Source organism: Drosophila sulfurigaster, chromosome X, assembly GCF_023558435.1.
Source record: "Drosophila sulfurigaster albostrigata strain 15112-1811.04 chromosome X, ASM2355843v2, whole genome shotgun sequence".
In the NCBI taxonomy this organism is placed as follows: Eukaryota; Metazoa; Arthropoda; class Insecta; order Diptera; family Drosophilidae; genus Drosophila; species Drosophila sulfurigaster.
In genome coordinates, this window is record NC_084885.1 from 31,885,153 (window position 1) to 31,904,502 (window position 19,350).

The 19,350-nt window shown below is 32.5% G+C and overlaps 2 protein-coding genes across 2 annotated transcripts in view; both read left to right on the plus strand.

Moving 5' to 3' along the window:
- Window positions 1-19,350, plus strand: part of LOC133849020 (RING-box protein 1-like) — a 123,237-nt gene that overhangs the window by 53,711 nt on the left and 50,176 nt on the right. The window lies entirely within an intron of this gene.
- Window positions 123-19,350, plus strand: part of LOC133848391 (carbonic anhydrase-related protein 10) — a 33,074-nt gene continuing 13,846 nt past the window's right edge. Inside the window, exon 1 of the mRNA XM_062283938.1 lies at window positions 123-1,216. Coding sequence (XP_062139922.1) covers window positions 1,126-1,216 — 91 coding nt within the window. The 5' untranslated portion in view covers window positions 123-1,125. The remainder of the gene's footprint in view (window positions 1,217-19,350) is intronic.

Here is a 19,350-nt window from a genome sequence, read left to right on the forward strand (position 1 = left end):
AGTGCTGCTGCTGCTGCGACTGAGTTGCATATCCTTTGGCGCTGATAGCAGCAGCAGCAGAAGCAAAAGCAGCAGAAGCAGAAGCAGCAGCAATGACAAAAATTCGGTTTTCAGTTTTCAGTTTCAATTCGGATTGTGATGCAAACGGCCGCGCGTGTTCGTAACGCGCACGTTGAATGCCAAAAGCAAACACAGTTCAAAACTGCTGAAGGGAAATATTTTTGAAGAACGCGTAAATCGCGCGCTCGTGTTGTGAACAACGAAGAAGAGAAGAAGAGTCGAGAGAAGAAAACTTGCAAATCAAAATTGTGAAACACAATTTCAAAATGCGAAATGAATGAGAATAATTGACGACGATTAAAAGAAGTGCGACGAACAACTCGATTTCTTTTTTTTTTTTTTTTTTTTTTTTTTGTTTATGTTGCGAAAGGAAAAAAAGAATTTGAAATTCGAAAAACGAAAACCGAAAAAGCAGCGAGTAGCGAGCGACGAGCAACGAGCGGCGAAAAGCGGAAATGAATGATGTCAGTTGTGTGCACATCGAAGAAAGCAACGGAAATTAAAATTTGCATGTGCAGCAGGGCAGAGAATCGGAATCAGAGCCAGAATCGGAATCAGAATCAGAGAATCGAAGACCTGAGAAGAAGACCTGTGTGTTTTGGTGTTTGTTTGTTGGCCATGTGGCATGTGGCATGTGGCAATAATGCGGCCAATACTAGATGAGAGTTGAGAGGCTGCAGCTCTGACTGCTGTCCCCAAATCTCAGTGACAGACGCCACTCAAAAACGCAATTCGAACTCTGTTTTCTAAATAAACTTGACTTGAGTGCGAGAGGAAACGAATGAGAGATCTGTTGTTGCATTAACTGACAAAGCAGCAAAAACTACAACTACAACAAAAAAGGAAAGGAAAGGAAAAAAGAAAGAAAGATAGCAAAAACCCCAACGACGACATTGACAACATCATCATCAAGTGAAGTTGCTTCTGCTGTTGCCTCATCAAGCAAAGAGCTAAACGAGTTTTGAGGGGAGCGAGCGGACAGCAATCTCCTTCCTCATTCCCCCTTTGCCTTCGCCCTCTCCCTTGTGTGCTTGGGTGTGTCTGTGTGTGGCAAGTGCAACAGTCATGGCGCTGCAAGGACACAACACGTTCTCCTTTTGCTGCTCCACAGCTGGATTTATCGCTTGCTCAGCAATCGTTCTGCTTTGCAGTTCCGGTAAGTGAAATATGCTCTCCAAACGACTCCAAATAAAGAAAACACTGCAGAAAAGAATTGACCAAACCAGAAGTACTCAACAGCAATGATCGACTAACAGTTACCCTGTGAGAGACAAACTATTTAGTCAAAATGGAAACATTGAAATTTCCAAAATTCACAATGTTAGAAATACAAACATTCACTACAAATAAATCTACAATAGTTGCAAAATGTTTTGCGAGCGTGCTCGACTGCCGATTACCCTTTTTGTGGCATGCTCGACTAACAGTTACCCTGCGTCAACGATTTTAACAGACAATTAAAGTTGGCAATGTTAGAAATTGAAACTTTGTCTTCCCATAAAACTACAACAAATGCAGAAAGTTTTGCTAGCGTACTCGACTGGTAGATACCCTGTACAAAAATAGAAAAAAACTTTGCAATAATTGTGAAGCTTCACTTATACGAAAAGTCTTTAAACAAAATGTTAAAATGTGCTCTACTCCAAAATCAAAGTGAATAATGCTAGTTAAAAGTTTTAGTGGCATGCTCGACTAACAGTTACTCTGTAAACAGTTCAGAGAGAGAAATGACAATACAAAGATGTCTTCAAACCGAATCTCTGTCTTCAAATAAAACTGCAGCTTGCTCGACTAACAGTTATCCTGTATAAAAAAAAGAAAAAAGCGTCGCAATAGTAGTGAAGCAGAATGTTTATAAATAATTTCTGTTCTACTCCAAATCACAGTGAAAAATGATAGTTAATAGTTATAGTAAAATGCTCGACTTGCAGTTACCCTGTGTGAAAGTGAAAAAGTACTTGAATAGGGAATGAGACACATTTTGTTGTTCCTAATTTTATACTAAACATATACTGAAGAGAAAATGTGACACATTTTGCTGCGCTCAATTTTATACTAACCCTATACTGAATATATACTGTCAAGTATGTTCTAACATATACTAAATGTGTACTAACGAGTATGTTTTATCTGAATTGATATTTGAAATATACACTGAATGTATAAAATCGAGTTCGTTCTATCTGGTTTAAAAATATACTGAATATATTCAGTCAAGTCAACTGTCAAGTGTGTTCAGACATATACTGAATATATGTATATTGTCGAGTATATTCTATATGGTTGAAACATATACTGAATATATACTGACGAGTATGTTCTATAAGGTTTAAACATATATTAAGTAAATACTTTCAACTATGCTTCATCTGATTAAAAAATATACTGACGAGTTTGTTCTAGTATATACTAAATGTGTACTGTCGAGTATGTTTTATTGGGTTTAAGAATATACTGAATATATGTATAATATATTGTCGAGTATATTCTATCTGGTTTAAAAATATACCGAATATATATTGTCGAGTATATTCTATCTGGTTGAAACATATACTGAATATATACTGACGAGTATGTTCTATCAGATTTAAACATATATTAAGTATATACTTTCAACAATGTTCTATCTGTGTAAAAAATATACTGAATATATATATTGACGAGTTTATTCAAGTATATACTAAATGTGTACTGTCGAGTATGTTTTATCTGGTTTAACAATATACTGAATATATGTATATTGTCGAGTATATTCTATCTGGTTTAAAAATATACTGAATATATAGTGTCGAGTATGTTCTATCAGGTTTGAACATATATTAAGTGCATACATACTTTCAACTATGTTCTATAAGCTTTAAAAATATACTGACTATATGCACTCAAGTGTGTTCAAACATATACTGAATATATATTGTCGAGTATATTCTAGATGGTTGAAACATGTACTAACGAGTATGTTCTATAAGGTTTAAACATATATTAAGTATATACTTTCAACAATGTTTTATCTGTGTAAAAAATATACTGAATGTGTACTGACGAGTTTATTCAAGTATATACTAAATGTGTACTGTCGAGTATGTTTTATCTGGTTTAACAATATACTGAATATATGTATATTGTCGAGTGTACTCTATCTGGTTGAAACATATACTGAATAAATATTATTGAGTATTGAGTATGCTCGACTTTGGTCAATGCCACCCAATCGATGTGGAATTTCTAGGATATTTAAATAACTCGTCTGCGGCAAAAGTGAAGTCGAAACAAAGTCGAAGTCGAAGTCGAGTCATAGGAGAGCGCCAAAAACTGTTTATTCATTTATTCATTCATACATTCACTCGCAAGTGAGGGACTCGCTTGGCCAGTAGTTTATTCATTGAAGCAAACAGCTCAACTTGTTATTGTGCTCGCTGCTAAAGCTCGTCACTGCTTCACTCCATTTCCATTTCCATTTCACTCGCATTTGTTGACGTTGCAAGTTGCAACTGGCAACTGGCAACTTGCAACTGGCAATGAAAACGTCATCTCTCTTTCTCTCTCTTGTCGCTTCTCGTATGTAAAATGTTGTGTGCGAGGCACTTTTGTGCAAAGCAAAGCAAAGCAGACCAAAAAGCAGCAAAGCATTCTCCAACAAAGAGCAAGGATATAACTCATACTAAGACAAGTTCTCTCTCTCTCTCTCTCTCTCTCTCACTCTCTGGCCGAAAAATTGCAACTAGAGTTGAATTAATGCATTTTGTTGCACAATAACATAAATAGTATTTCTCGCTCGTCGTTGCAAGTGCCAACTTGCAACCAAATGAAAGCAAATTGATGCGTTTTGTGTGCTAATCAAAAAGCATCTCAAGCACATTCAACTCAACTTCTCTCTTTCCCTTTTGTCAATTACAAATTTAATTCAGTCGTAGCTTAAAGCTTACACTTAATATACAAGGTGTAATGCATAAGCGAGAGATGATTTCAAATCAATTCATTTCTCAAGTGGTCTCAAACAAAGTCTCGCTCTCTCAGCAAATAACGAAAATTTAAAAGTTGTCGACGAAAACAAATCAAATCTATTCACAAATAAAACCTATTTGAATATGTGTTTGCATTGCTTTCATTAACAACTCAATTCAAGTTGTTTTCATTACGCTTGTTAATAATATGCATCAATTTTTATACCCGCTACTCACAGGGAAGAAAAGTATTATAAATGTCTGTAAAAGGCAGAAGATGTCTCCTTCTTCTCCGATTCCGTATTTATATTCTTGATTTAGACAGTATGGTATATTTTCTAGTCTATGGTATTAATTTTGAATATGCCAATATGCCAAATATAATCTGCGGTATATTAATTTGGTATATTTTAAAAATAATATCACCACAGACATTTCGAACCGCATAAAACATATTCTTGATGAGGACAGTATGGTATATTTTGCATAATATGGTATATTGTCTTATGCAGTACTATAACAATATAACAAACATAGTCTTCGGTATATTTTAGTATTTTTCCAGTATATTAATTTGGTATATTTTAATAATAGTACCACACAGACATTTTTAACCCTATAAAGCACATTCTTGATGAGGATAGTTTGATATAATTTGCATTATACGGTATAATCTCTTGTGTAGTACTTTAACAATATACCAAATATAGCACATGGTATACTTTTAGTATTTTTATTGTATATATTTGGTATATTTTAAGAATAATACCGCACCGTTTTGATGTATCAATATGCCAAATAAAGCTTTCAGTATATATTTTCAGAATCATACCGCACTGTTTAGCCCTCAATCAAAATGGTTAGCGGGTATCTCAAAGTCGAGCACTCTCTAAGAAGTCTTCTAACTTGTTTCTATCGAAAATGCAATACAAAAAGTCGGACAACAGAAAGCATAAAATATTTGTTGCTTGAAATATGTTTGAAATTAATTTTGAATTCAATAACTGCATCGAAGCTAAAAGCATCAAATATTGTTTGTGTTTGAAATACTTTTAAAATTGAAATTCAATTAAATAAACTGCTTTTAAATCCAAATAGATATTTAAAAATACAAATAATATTTCATAGATTTGCATAAACTTCCGATAAAGCATTTTCAACAAAATGTTTAATTGACTCACCAATTTAGCATTTGATATCAAAAAGCATTCCAAAAGATGCTGGGAAAAAAAAAAAACAGAAAGAGAAATTAAATGAATGTGAAAAAGAAAGGGTATCAATATAAATAATTATTTTTGCCAACTACTTTTGTGGCTTGTAAAGAAATTATTTAGTATTTTTTTGGTGGGCTGCGGCGGCATGCCACAAAATGTGGCAGCAATGTGTTTTCTGTGTGTGTTGCAAAATATTTGCGCAAAAATGAAACAAATCATGGTATCTGGTATCGACTGCGTAAAAAGAAAATCAAGTAAAACAAAATCAAATATGTGCTAATAATTAAATGCAAACTTTTCAACAATTTGCCTCGAATCAATAAATAAATCCTTGCAACAACAAGGGGCAAGCTGCACCCCACAACATGATATGTGTGTGAGGCACAAAAACAAAAAAAAAGCAGCATAACAAAAATGCATTTTTCATGAAGTGCATTTTTCCGAGTCTCGGCCACACTTGAAATTTACGTTCCGCATTTTTATTCACAATTTATTTGCCATCTCCCCGCTCAGAGTGGGAAAGAGAGGGGCGACGGGGGGTTAATAAACGCAAACTGAAAGCCAACTTTATGCCACAGCCAGAGTCCATAACATATTTGCAGTGTGTCAAAAGCTAAAACCAAAACAAGACTTCCACAAAAACACAAACAGAACAGAACACAAATCGCAAACGAGAAGAACGAAAACAACGAATAGCAAATACTCTTAAAAACATTGAGAAAATGTTTAATTGACAAATGAAATGATTTACTTTAAAGAGAATGATTTTAGCATAAAACTTTGTATTTCATAATATTTATTTTCCATTTTTGATATTAGAAAGAAAGAGAACAGAAATTTATAATAATTTTCTTTTTCGATATTAGAAAGAAAAGAAGAGAAAGCATTTCAATGTTTATGAAGTTTTAATAAAAAAAAAGAATATAAATTTATAATTAATTTTTTGCATTTAATTAGAAAGAAAAAGAAGTAGAGAAATGTTCATAAAGCAAAGACGATTATAAAGCATCAAATTTTATTTCATATTTTTAAAATAATCCTAACAAAGTTGAAGTTTATAGAATAACAGAAATTAATAAAAATAAAGCAGACAATTTAGTTACTTATAGTGGAGTAAAAATATTTCGATTAAATCGAATCATTTAAAAAGGAATTTTTGAAAATTCCTTAAAATTCTAAAAAAAAATCCCCACTTTTTTGCTAACAAGTTTAAATTGACATTGATAGAATAAATAAAATATCAGAAAGAAATAAACAAAGCACAAAGAAATAAAAAAATTTTGTTTAAAGGGAGTTATTTTATAAAAAAAAATATTTCACGAACATGTTAGTTATAAATCTAAAACAGATTTTTGTAGACTGGTTTAGCCTCGATTAAAATATAATAATAAAATAAAATACACCATGCTCTAAATTTGGTATAAAAGCAAAACAGTTCGGTATTATTATTAAAAATATACCAAATATACCACAAAAGTGCTAAAAATATACCACAATCTATGTTTGGTATATTGATGTAGTACTACATTTAACCAAGTAAGAAAGCTACAGTCGAGAGTGTTCTTTTAAAATATACCAAATTAATATACCGCAAAAATACCAAACAAGAAATCTGTCAAAAATAATATACCGCAAAAATACGAAACAATTAAGAAGGTCATATGAAATATTCGCTACCTATTTTTAATGAAACCATATTCAACAAATATACTAAGTTAATAATCCACAAAATTACTAAAATATACCAAAAAGCAATATTTGGTATTCTAACTTTCAAAATTGAGTCGAGAGTGCTCTTTTAAAATATACCAAATTAATATAACGAAAAAATACTAAACAAGAAAGCTGCCAAAATTAATATACCGCAAATATACCAAAATACTGGCTACCCATTTTTAATGAAACCATTTGTAACAAATATACTAGTATACCACAAGAGTACTAAAACATACCAAAAGCAATATTTGGTATATATTTATATTCTAACTATCAAAAATTGAGTCTTTTTTACATTCTCTCTGCCTGTTTCTTTATTAAGTGTGATATAATAGCAAAGTTGGCTAGCGAAATCGTTGAACTGTTCAGCACCGATTATTATCGCTAATTACAGGGTATTCTTAACTCTTGTTGCGGACATGCTAAAGAGCATTGCGTCAAACTGCATGCCGCAGTACAATCAACTTGTCTGGCTTTGACTATCTACCTCTCTCTCTCTCCCACTCTCTCTTACTGTCTCTTTCTATATGCGGGTGTGTGTGTGTGTGACTTGTGCTGGCTGCCTGCTGTTCTGGTTTATGATACCATTTAGCCCGAGGGTTGTTTTGACAAATTGTGCAAATTATTGTGTTAAATTTGCCCTTGAGGTGAAAAATCACTTTGACATGGATAAAATATATATTTCTTTCTCGCTCTCCCACTCTCCCATTCTCTTTCTCTGTCTGTTTAGCTGATTGTGCATTTGTCTGTCACACACACACACACACACATACACTTAGTCTTAGTCGTGATACAAAAGATGCCAATAAATGTGTCAAGAGCCAAACGCCGCGGGCTTCAAATGGCAACCGAGTGACAATTGCCTCAATTGGCAATCGAGAGTCGCTTAAAGCAACGCATATACCCTATAAGCACTAATGCGCTTAAATAGAGTATTTCCAAGCTGCAAATTAACTTTAATTTAACTTTCTTCTGCTCGAGAAAGAAATTCACACGCAGCGCGGAAGTCGTCAATTTAGCAAGAAAGTCGAAATGCTTTGCTTTGCTTTGCTTTGTTATGATTGCGATTTATTCTTAATAATCTTATTATCTTGGTCTTTTGATGTTTCAATTGTGCAATTGTTAATCTAGTTCTTTATCACTGCCAAATCTAAGTTTCAATATTAATGCACAAATAGAAAAGAGAGAAAACTTATTATATTATATTAATTTATTAACCTCAATCACTTGCAATAATAGTATAAAAGTGTGATCGGCTGTGAGTTTCCCTCTACACATTTTGAAACAACGAAATTGTATTATTGTTGAAAGGAAAATACTACAATACATATATTAAAAGATATATCGATATACTAATATATTCAAATTAAACCAAATACAGCATATATATTTGAAAATATATTTGGTATTATTACATTCAAAATATACCAAGTACAGTTCGTTTCGTATTATCGTTGAAATAACGCAAATTCAAATACTAGAAAATACTGAAATATGTAAAAAGATATGTCGATATACTACTATATTCAAAATATACCAAGTACAGTATTTTCAATAATACCAAAACAGGGAGGTATGATAAATATTCATGAAATGCTGAAATATACAGAAATATATTTGGTATATTTCATTCAAAATATACGAAGTATACCTAATTTTGTATTATCGTTGAAATAAAGCAAATTTTTATACTAGAAAGTACTGAAATATGTGAAAAGATATAGCAATATACTACTATATTGGAAATATACCAAGTATAGCTTCAAATACCCTCTAACTTTTTTCAATTAAAGAATCATAGTGCGGTATTTTTGTGAAAATATACCGAAAAATACAGAAATGCACAGAAATATTTGGTATATCAATATACTATTACTTTCAAAATATACCAAGTATAGCTCTTTGACATCGAATTTTGGAACTCTTTCGATTCGCAATCTGCGGCTCTTAAAATTTTTTTTTTCATCTGTCTACTCACTATAGGGTATCTGGGTGTCTGCTATGGTGGCAAGCTTAAAAGTGAGTGCCGCACTTCTTGTTGTTGCTCTTTAAAGGCCAATGCCACAGCACAGCTCAGCTCAGCACAGACAGCAAGCAAGAAGCAAGCAAACATACAAGTTGCAAGCGAATTGCATGCAACGCCAATAATAATTGAGCCAACTTTTGGCCAGTAAATCAGCGCAAGCAGCCAAGAGGGAAGAGAGGGGGCGGGGAAGGGGCTAAGAGGGGGGGGGGTTGCACAGGTGGCAGCGAAACTTGTGGCAGGCAACTTGGAAACGATTTCGTATGCAGCGTTGACGTGACTCGCATTAACATTGCACACGTGTGCCACGCCCACAATTGCATCCACACCTCCGCCTCCGTATCTTCCCTCCCCCTCACTCTCCTCTACAATGGCGCTGTTGCTTATTATCGAAATTGTATATGCCACAAAACTGCAGCTTTAGTAGAACTTCCTTTAGCTAGCTTCAGTTTTTTCTTCTTCTCACTCCATTTCTCTCTCCCTCCCTCTCTTTCTATTCTGCATTTTTCGTGCTTCGTCTTCGTCTTCGTCTTCTTCTTCTTCTTCTTGTTGGTCCTTTTGCTTCACTTTTTGCGGGCGCAAAGTTTTTGCCAGCAACTTATTAAGATAGTTGGATAGTTGGTTTAGTTGCGCGTCTAGACGGTTTTTAGTCAAATTATGGTTTTTAAACGTCCTCCTCTCTCTCTCTTTTTCTTTCACTCCTTCTCTCTTTCACTTACTCGCTCACACATACAAAATAGTTGTAGCTGAAAGTCGGCGACTTTCTGCCGTACTTTCGCCTCGTTTTCCTGTCGTCCATTTCCCCCATTCTTTGAGTCGTTCAAATGAAAAACAAAAACATGAGCTTCTTCTTCTTCTTCTACTTCTTGCGACAATTGTTGTGAGTGTGTGTGTGGCGAGTGTGTGTGTGTGGCATGTGATGGCATGTCAAGGAATTGGCCATTAGAGCAAACTCTACTTGCGCCTCGGGACCATGCAATTTGCCAGTGTTAAAAAAAACAAGTGAGAAAGCTGCTGTCGAGTGTGCTCGACTTTGAGATACCGGCTACCCAATTTGAATAAGAATATACCAAATTAATATACCTCAAAATATACTAAAATATATCATTTGGTATATTGTATTAGTACAACATTCGAAATATACCATATAGTGCATAATATACCAAACTGTTCGGCTCAAGAATATACTTTATGAGGTTGGAGATATACTAAATTATTATACCATACAAATACTAGCAATACACTAAAGGCTATATTTGGTATATTGATTCAAAATAGACCAGACTGTTCTCATCAAGAATATACTTAATGGGTTCGAAGATTCCTGTGCTGAATTGATATGAAAATATACCGAATTAATATAACACAAATATACTAAGAATATATCAAAATCTATATTTGTATTAGCACAACATTCGAAATATACTAAACTGTTCGGCTCAAGAATATACTTTATGGGATTGGAGATATACTAAATTATTATACCATACAAATACTAGCAATACACTAAAGGCTATATTTGGTATATTGATTCAAAATATACCAGACTGTTATTATCAAGAATATACTTAATAGGTTCGGAGATTCCTGTGCTAAATTTATATGAAAATATACCGAATTAATATACCACAAAAGTACAAAAATATACTGAAAACAATATTTGGTATATAAATGTATTCTAAAGTTAAAAAATTAAGTCTTATTTTACAGTCTCAGATTTAGTTAATATACGGAAAAATTACTCAATTAACTGAAAGCCACATTTGGTATATCGATATACTATAACATTGAAAATAGAGTTATCTATTTAGAGCATGACTTCATGTGGTCAAAGTTACTTCTTCTGCCTGTTACACACATTTCCCTCTAGCACAAAGTTATAATACCCTTTAACCTTTTGTGAGTACCGGGTATGAAAAACAACGCAGCAAGCATGAAAAGTGTTGCACAATGCAGCTACAAAAGAGGATGAGAAAATGGGGAAGCGGGGGCAAAGGTTACAAATGGGGGGCGTTTTGTTTGTTTTCTGTATTCGGTGACCTTTGAAAAACCCGCAAATCTGTTCAGGTCGTGCATTCTCTTTTCATATATATTGAAAAATTGAAGAGTGATAAAGAGTATTGACATTTTCCTTCCTTTATTAAATCTATCTTTGTAATAAAAAAAAGATAATCTATATATGAAACAACAGCTATTTAATATGATGCTATAAATATTTATATTTTGCTTACCTAGAATTTAATTCAAAATAGAAAATATAATATAAATTAATATTATTAAAAATAATATTTCATTCTTTGCTAACATCTTTTTTTTTGGTACCATAAAAGTGAGTTCAAAATTAAACATCGAAATAAATAAAATGTAAGTTTTCAATAATGTTGTAGAATGTGTTGTTCTAAAAATTAAATTATGAAGTAATTAAAGAAATCACAAAACAATGCAACATTAACATTTTTGTAAAGGATTTTCCCCATTATTATTATATTCAACTTATTTTTTATTTAAGAATATTATATAAATTTCTGCAATAAATTAGTTTGAGTATTTATTTTCTTATAACTTCATACTTATTTCAACATTTCTTTTATATACAACTTATTTTTTTTGATCTACGAATTTCACATAAAAATACTTATAGTTTTTTTGTTATAAAACTTTCTTCAATACATAAATTTGTTTTCTGTTTCAGTTGTATTCTTTTGTCTTTAGTTTTGTTTTTGATTTAATTATTTTTTACTCTTAAGTTTTTTTAATGTTATCAGAATTAAGTTCTACAAAAAAAGGGAGAATGATTAAAGACGCTTGACAACTAGAACGCTAAGCGAATCGAGTTTCGAGATGAACTTTGTGATGCAGAGGAACGCGAGTATGAAAGATAAATTTCATTGGAAATGCAGCGATAAGTTTGTAAAGCGAATTCATCGAATTCACCTGAAGGGGAGAGAAATGTGACTGAAGGGTGGGAGGGTTGGGGCACAAATGTAGCTAGCGGGGACAAGGCAACAAAAAATGAAAAAAAAAGAGGAAAAGAGGAAAACTTTTGCTGTTAACTCATCGCGTGAGTTGAACATTTTGTTGTACATCTATTTGCTTGTTCTTCATGCCATGTTTTCTTCTTGTTTTTACTTCTGATTCTATTTTTTTCTGTTTTTTTGTGGGTGCTGACCTATTTTTTAATTTACTTTTATTGCTGGGGTCGCCCTCTGCACCTTTCCCCTTTGGCCTAAAAGAGAGATTCGCAGCTCGACGCATCGCCAAAAGATGAAATTGGAATTTTATTTTGAAAAAGGAAAAAAAAACAACAACAACAAAAGTATTTCACTTATTTCGCTCTCGCAGTCCGTCTGCATCTGTTTCTCATCTATTTTTTAAAACGCTGCCCGCAAAATATCCGTAAACACACAAACAACAATAACAAATGCTTTTGACCACTGCCAACGTTTTGCAGCAACGTTTTATACCCTGGAACTTGGCAAATGCTTTAGTTGGGTAATTCATTGCTGTACTCAAAAAGTGATCTACGCAATGTTTATGTGATAAATATAATACAAAGAATTGTTTAATAGAAAGAGTGTTTATTTCAAGGAATATAGAACATAAAAGATTTGATCAAAGAATTAAAGAATATGGAGAAATTTTCAATAATAGTTTTGTTTAAATAATTCAAATATTTAGGATAAATTTTGTTTACAAATTTTAGGTATTTATTAAAATAATACTTTTGTTTAAAGAATTCAAGTATTTAGACAAATTTTGTTTACCGATTTTTGGTATTTTTTCAAAGAATAGATTTGTTTAAAGAATTTTGGAATTTCAACCAATTTTGTTTACCGATTTTAGGTCTTTATTTATAACGTAATTGTCATTAAAGAATTCAAAAATTTAGACAAATTTTGTTTACCTATTTCAGCTAATTATTCTTTATAAACAAAAAATTTGTGTTTTTGTTATTTGAAATTGAACAGACTTCTGCTCAACTGTTGCCCATTAATATGAATATTAAAAGTGCAGAATAAGAGAAAGTATAAACAAAATGTTGATTAGGTTTTCGACTAGCAGATACCCTAAAGAAATAAAAATACAGTGTATTACAAAATAGTTTCCCGTTACCCTATAAAAATCTCTCATCCAATGAACAGTTTCTTAAAAGATGGTTTCTATCGCACTTTTACAGGGTATATTGTAGTCGTACATGCTAGAAAATACCTTAACCTCTACCTCTGCTAGTCGAAAAACTTTGCTAAGAACTAAAAGAGAAATTATTAATCTGTCGAATCTCTTATTATTTATATAGGGTATCCTGTAGTCGTCAAAAATAGTTTCTAACGCAAACATTTTATTAAATTTTGGAAAATCGACCATGTTTATAGGGTATCCGCTAGTCAAAAATCAAGTTTGTTCAAGAAAAAGATTCTATTATCATTTTACAGGGTATCTTGTAGTCGTACATGTATACAGGGTACCAAAACAGCTCGCTAAGAAATAAGCAAGAAACTATCTAGGTGAATCTCTCATTATAATTGCAACCATTTTACAGGATATCTAGTAGTCGAGCATTCACTGCAAATACTATCTTTCCCTTGTGTACATTCCACGCAACAACAACTAGAGAGAGACAGATAAAGAGAAAGGGAAATACCAAAAAGAGACGAACTGAAAAAGTTGCCAAAAACATTTGCAGAAAATTTCCGTGTAATGTCCTCGACAATTGTTGTTGTTGTTGTTGTTGCAGGTGTTATTGCTGTTGGCGGTAAATTTGCCTGGTAATTAAGTGCTAAATATGTGTGAAATGTAAATTGTTTTTCTGCCAAGAAAACAAGGAGTGGAGAGAATAGAGAAAGAGCGAAGCAAAAGCCCAACTTCAACTTCAACTTCGAACTCGACTCGACTCGACTTGATTCAAGAGTCTTGCGCAAGGATTAAGCACTTAGTCCTTCGTCCTTGTTGAACTGCACTTCAGGCAGATTGCAATGCGATGCTGTGAATATTCGAAAAACAAAGATTAAGCTGCCTCAATTGCCTCAGCAAATACCCTGCACTTAGCCAAAGAGAAGGGTGTATTGATTTTTCGAAAGTCAGAAACTACTCAGAAACCTATTATCTTTATAAATATTTTCAACTAAAACGTCGTAATTAAATTAATATTCCCAACTTTAATTCATAAATTGTACCCTGTAAACTTATTTGGAAATGTGCTTTTCCAAAACTTCATAACATTCAATAAACATAATTCATAAAATACACAAAAAGAAAAAAACGTGCTAACATCGAAAATAAAATCTTGAATCCAGATTGTTTTTATGTCAAAATTGAATCAAGAATAAAGATCGAAATTCTATAATTATATTCAAAAGTGTAAGAAATTTTCAATTGAACCACGGCAAATTCTTAAATCAAGATCAAACAATCTTAAAGTTAGCTTGTTTCAAATAAAACAAAAATAAATGGCGTTTTTTCTAATTTTTAAGGATTCTAACATTTTAAGCAAAATGAAAAAAAAATGTTCTTTTTTTTTTAAATTGAAAAAAACTTAAATGGAGATTTACAATCTCTTTTTCAATATAGAATAAAATCAATCTTGAATCAAGATTTTAATCCTAAAATAAGATGATAAATTTAGCATAAAAATCACGATTTAAGATTGTTTTAACCCAAAAATCTTATTTCAAGATTGTTCTTTTTAGGATTAAAAAAAATCTTAAATACCATTGAAATTGATGTGGTTTATTTTTTATATTTGTACCTATTATTATATTTACTACTCAGTAAGGGAAAAATATAGATTGCAATAATCTTGATTTTATATTGTTTAAATCTAAACTTCTTATTTCAAGATTGATCTTTATAAGATCGAAAAAATATTAAATCGAGATTTTTTCTAAATTTTTTCCTCTCTGTGTAGTAAATATAATAATAGATAAAAATATAAAAAAAATAAACCATAGTTTTACATTCACTCTGACTCGATTTTGTATATCCTATAATTAAACAATAGTTGAGCAACATTAAATGTTCTTTGTATATCCTATAATTAAACAATAGTTGAGCAACAACATTAAATGTTCTTTTACCTTTCTCTCATTACTTTAAATTGCAACTTTGCGCAAACTTTTGCGGAATCTTTTTGTGTAAATTCCCAGGGTATTTTACTTGACACGCACAATTGGCAAAGTTCATTAAAGCAAATTAACCCAAAGCCAAAAACTTGCCGCCAAAAAGCACCGCCAAAGTGCCAAAGAGTCGCCCCAATTGAAAAAGCCAAAAACCCACAAAAAAGGGGAGGAGCTGCCTATTGAGATGGATTGGATAGATGGAGCAAGGCAAAAAGGGAGCAGAGAGCGAGATGGGGCGAAAGAGAGTGAGAGAGAGGGAGATAGCAAAGTTATGCCCGTCAATCTTCGCGGCGAGGCGACAGTTTGATAAACTGAACTGCCGTCGAGACAAGGATGGATCCTTCAGATACTCAGATACTAATCAGTTCGTTCGTTGAGCGTTTAACAGGAAGTCATAAATTTCAGCCACCACATCAGAGCATGTGTGTGCGTGTGTGTGTCTCTCTCTGTCTCTGTCTCTGTGTGTGTCGCGCCCTTGTCTAGAAATTTTAATTAAAAGCGATGACATAGCGAGTAATTCGATATCAGAATGTCGCCTATTAATTTTAAGGACATTTCCTTTATTGATTCTTTGTCAATATTATATTGAACCCATAATTTACACATAAAAGGCCTTTCTCCACGTCTCTCTCCATCTCCATCTCCATCTCTATCTCTATTTCTATTGCCGTCTCTTTCGGTTTGTGTGCGTGTCCTTGTGGCTTTTGTCCATTGTCTTTGGATTACGAATTTGTCTTTGGCTTTTGTTTGTGCGTGTGGCGTGTGTTGCATTCATTCATCCTCGACACAGGAGCGCTGCGCTTCCTTTCAACTCTTTCAGCGCGCGAAAACAATGCGAGCAAATACTATTTATGCAATTTGGTATTTCTAGTTCTACTCATGAAGTGTTTAATTACACTCTGACCTTTGTTTTCAAATACATTCCATGCGCAGCAGGTTTTAGCAATAAATAAATACTCAAATACTTCACAGCGAGTCGTTTTAATTGAAGTTTCTACTCAATTCGGTATATTTTAGTATTTTTTGTATATTTATAATTTATATTAAAAAATGTAATTGAATTTCCAACTCAATTCTAATAGTTGAAAAAAAAACTAGCAATTGCATTTTGTACCAAGTATATGCTTTTAGTATATTTTAGTATTATTTCAGTATATTCCAATACTTCAGAGCGATTAAATTTAATTTAAGCTTTATTCAACTGAAAAGGTAAAAAAATTATGCAGCAATTGCTTTATATACCAAATATGGTACATAGTATTTTAGTATTTTTTAGTATATTGCAATTTTCCAGAGCAAACAAATTTAATTTGTGTCTTATTCATTTCGAAAAGCTAAAAAATAAACTAGCAGCCACTCGTACTATTTTTTTGTAGTATTTTTGGTATATTAATTTGGTATATTGCAATACTTCGCAACGATAAATTTTAATTGAAGTATCAATTCAATTCAACTATTTAAAGCTAAACTAGCAAGTACTTATTACATTAAAAATATAATTTAGTATATTTAAATAGTTTTTGGTACATTAATTTTGTATTGTGCAAGATTTTAATTTAAGCTTGCAATTGCCTTATACAACAAATATTTAATTGAAGTTTTATTTAAATTCAAAAATGTAAATGCCGAATATAGACTTTGGCATATTTAAGTATTTTTTCAGTATATTTATTTGGTATATTGCAATACATCACAGCGAGCAATTTATTTTAAGTTTTAAGTCAATTCAAATATCTTAAAATTGAATAGTAATCGCTTTATATACCAACTATCGTCTTTGGCATATTTTAGTATTTTCTTGGTATATTAATTTTGTATATTTCAACACTCGTTTTAATATTTAACATTATGTGACATGAACTTTTAATGCCTTTGCAATCTGCTTATTCTATTTCATCATTGCTAGCTAATTTAGAATTGTTTTGTTTCGAGCTTTTATTTCTTTTGTGGATTGCCAATGAGACTTATAATTGTCACACAAATGCTAATATACCAGAAATATATTTGACTATATTAATATATACATATCTTTTTATAAATCTATTTAATTTAGTTTTGAACGTATATATTTTAGTTATTCATATGAAACATTGATTAATGCAAACTCTGTTGAATCGGCACAGTTTCTATCTTCGAAATGCGCTCCTGAAATCGAATTAGTTGCTGTGGCTGTGGCTGTGGCGTGTTCTCCTCTGATGCGCGACGCCATTGTAAGCACCCTCACACCCTCAAACACACACACACACACACACCCTTAGTAACACACTCGATATGAAGTGTGTGCGTGACTTTTGTTCGTTGTTGTCTTTTCATAGCCACTTTTGGCATAGTCAAGGAGCATGAAGAACCGCATTACGACTCTTTATATCCCTTCTTCGTCTTGTCTTGCCTTTTTGGCTTTGGCTCTATTTTGATTTTGATTTTGATTTAACGTTCGTAATTACAACAACATCAACAAGAAATCTGACTTAATTTAGTCATCGCAACGCGCTTGTTATCGATAAGCGGTTACGACAGAGGGCAGAAGAGAAGGGAGAGGGAGGCTCAAAAGGATGGAGGAGAAGTCACAAAAGGGAATCCTGTTTGTATGTTTTTGTGTGGCAAACATTTTCAATATGCATAAACCGTAAACTTTGTTGATTGTTTCTCTTCCCCATTCCCCCTTCCGTTGTGTTGTGTTGTGTTGTGGGTTAATTACGTTTTGTGCTGCCCTTGTTTAACTTTTGTGCCGAGTGCAAACTATTCGCCAAAATCTGTTTATAATAAGCAAACAGCCACACAAAGCGATTACATTAAAGACTGATGTAATCAGTCGTATTGGACAACACATTTTTGGACACTTGAAACTATTAAAAAAACAAGTAAGAAAGCTGCAGTCGAGTGTGCTCGACTATAAGATACCCGCTATTTTGAGCAAAATCAAAATATTGCGGAATCACATCTGCTATTGTGATTATTGTATAATATACAATTAGACTTCTGCATGAATGTACTCATTTGCAGCATAACAGTACTGCACAGTAGTGAAGTGTTTTAAAAAACACTGCACTCATTCTTTACTGTACAGTATACTCTATAGGCCAGAAGAAGATAGCACATCATTTTCAGTGTACTCACTTTGAGTGAGTACAGTATATGGTTGTACTCTTCGTTAGTGAGTACTACATTTCTTCTTTTTTAAAGACGCTGTACAGCTTGTGTGTTGACTGTGTACAACTGTGCAGTATTTTTTAGTAAGTGCATAAACATGAATTATAAGGAGAACGACGCTCAAATGAAAATGATATTGAAATAGTTAAAAAATGCAAACTAACGCTTATAGAGTACATAGACTCAAAGTTATAGAAATTTTAAAAAAAATATCACAACATTGCTCTGTTTTTGTTTCCATCCACCAATAATCCGCCAATTAGCTAAATTCTCAGATAACATATTTTCAGATTATTCAAAACCTATTCAAAGCCCTAACATTTATCGCATCTTCAGGATGAGCTTCAAACATATAAAAATGTTAATAAAGCATATAATGAAGATTTTGATGTTTTGCAGTGGTGGTTAATAAATAAAGACCGTTTTCCGCTGCTTTATCAAATTAGCTGCAAGATACTAGCAGCTCCCGCGAGCAGTGCTGCATCGGAAAGAGCATTTTCTGTTGCCAAAAATTTAATTTGCGAAAAACGGTCAAAAATTGCCACTGCTGAAGACATGGTAAATAAAATAATGTTTCTTCATTACAATATAAATAATTTAAATATAGATTCTTTAATAACATAAAATAAATATTATAATTAGTTTTAATTTAAATAATATTTTCTAAATTCTTTTTTTTTTTAATAAATACATTTAAAACGAAAATTCAAATTTATTTTTAATCGGACATACATACACACGAGAACTATATATGTGTGTATGTATCAGTCATGAAGATTCACTCACTGTACAGTAAGTAAACTGCACACCAAAAGACTGTACAGTATGTTGACTGCTGCACACCAATTTTGCTGTACTCATTAACAGCTGTACAACTATGGAATGAGTGAGAACACTGTCAATCAAAACAGACAATACTACCCTACTCACTCACACCCAAATATACTGTGCAGAAATAAGAGTGTGCCCACATTTAGAATAAATGATTCATTTGTCGTTTTGGATGCATTCATGCAGAAGTCTATTGTATATACCAAAAGTCGCAACTCTAGCTTTCAAATTACGCTTGTTATTCGATTTTTGTCGATTTGCGAGGGCGGAAGTGGGCGTGGCAAAAATTTAAAACC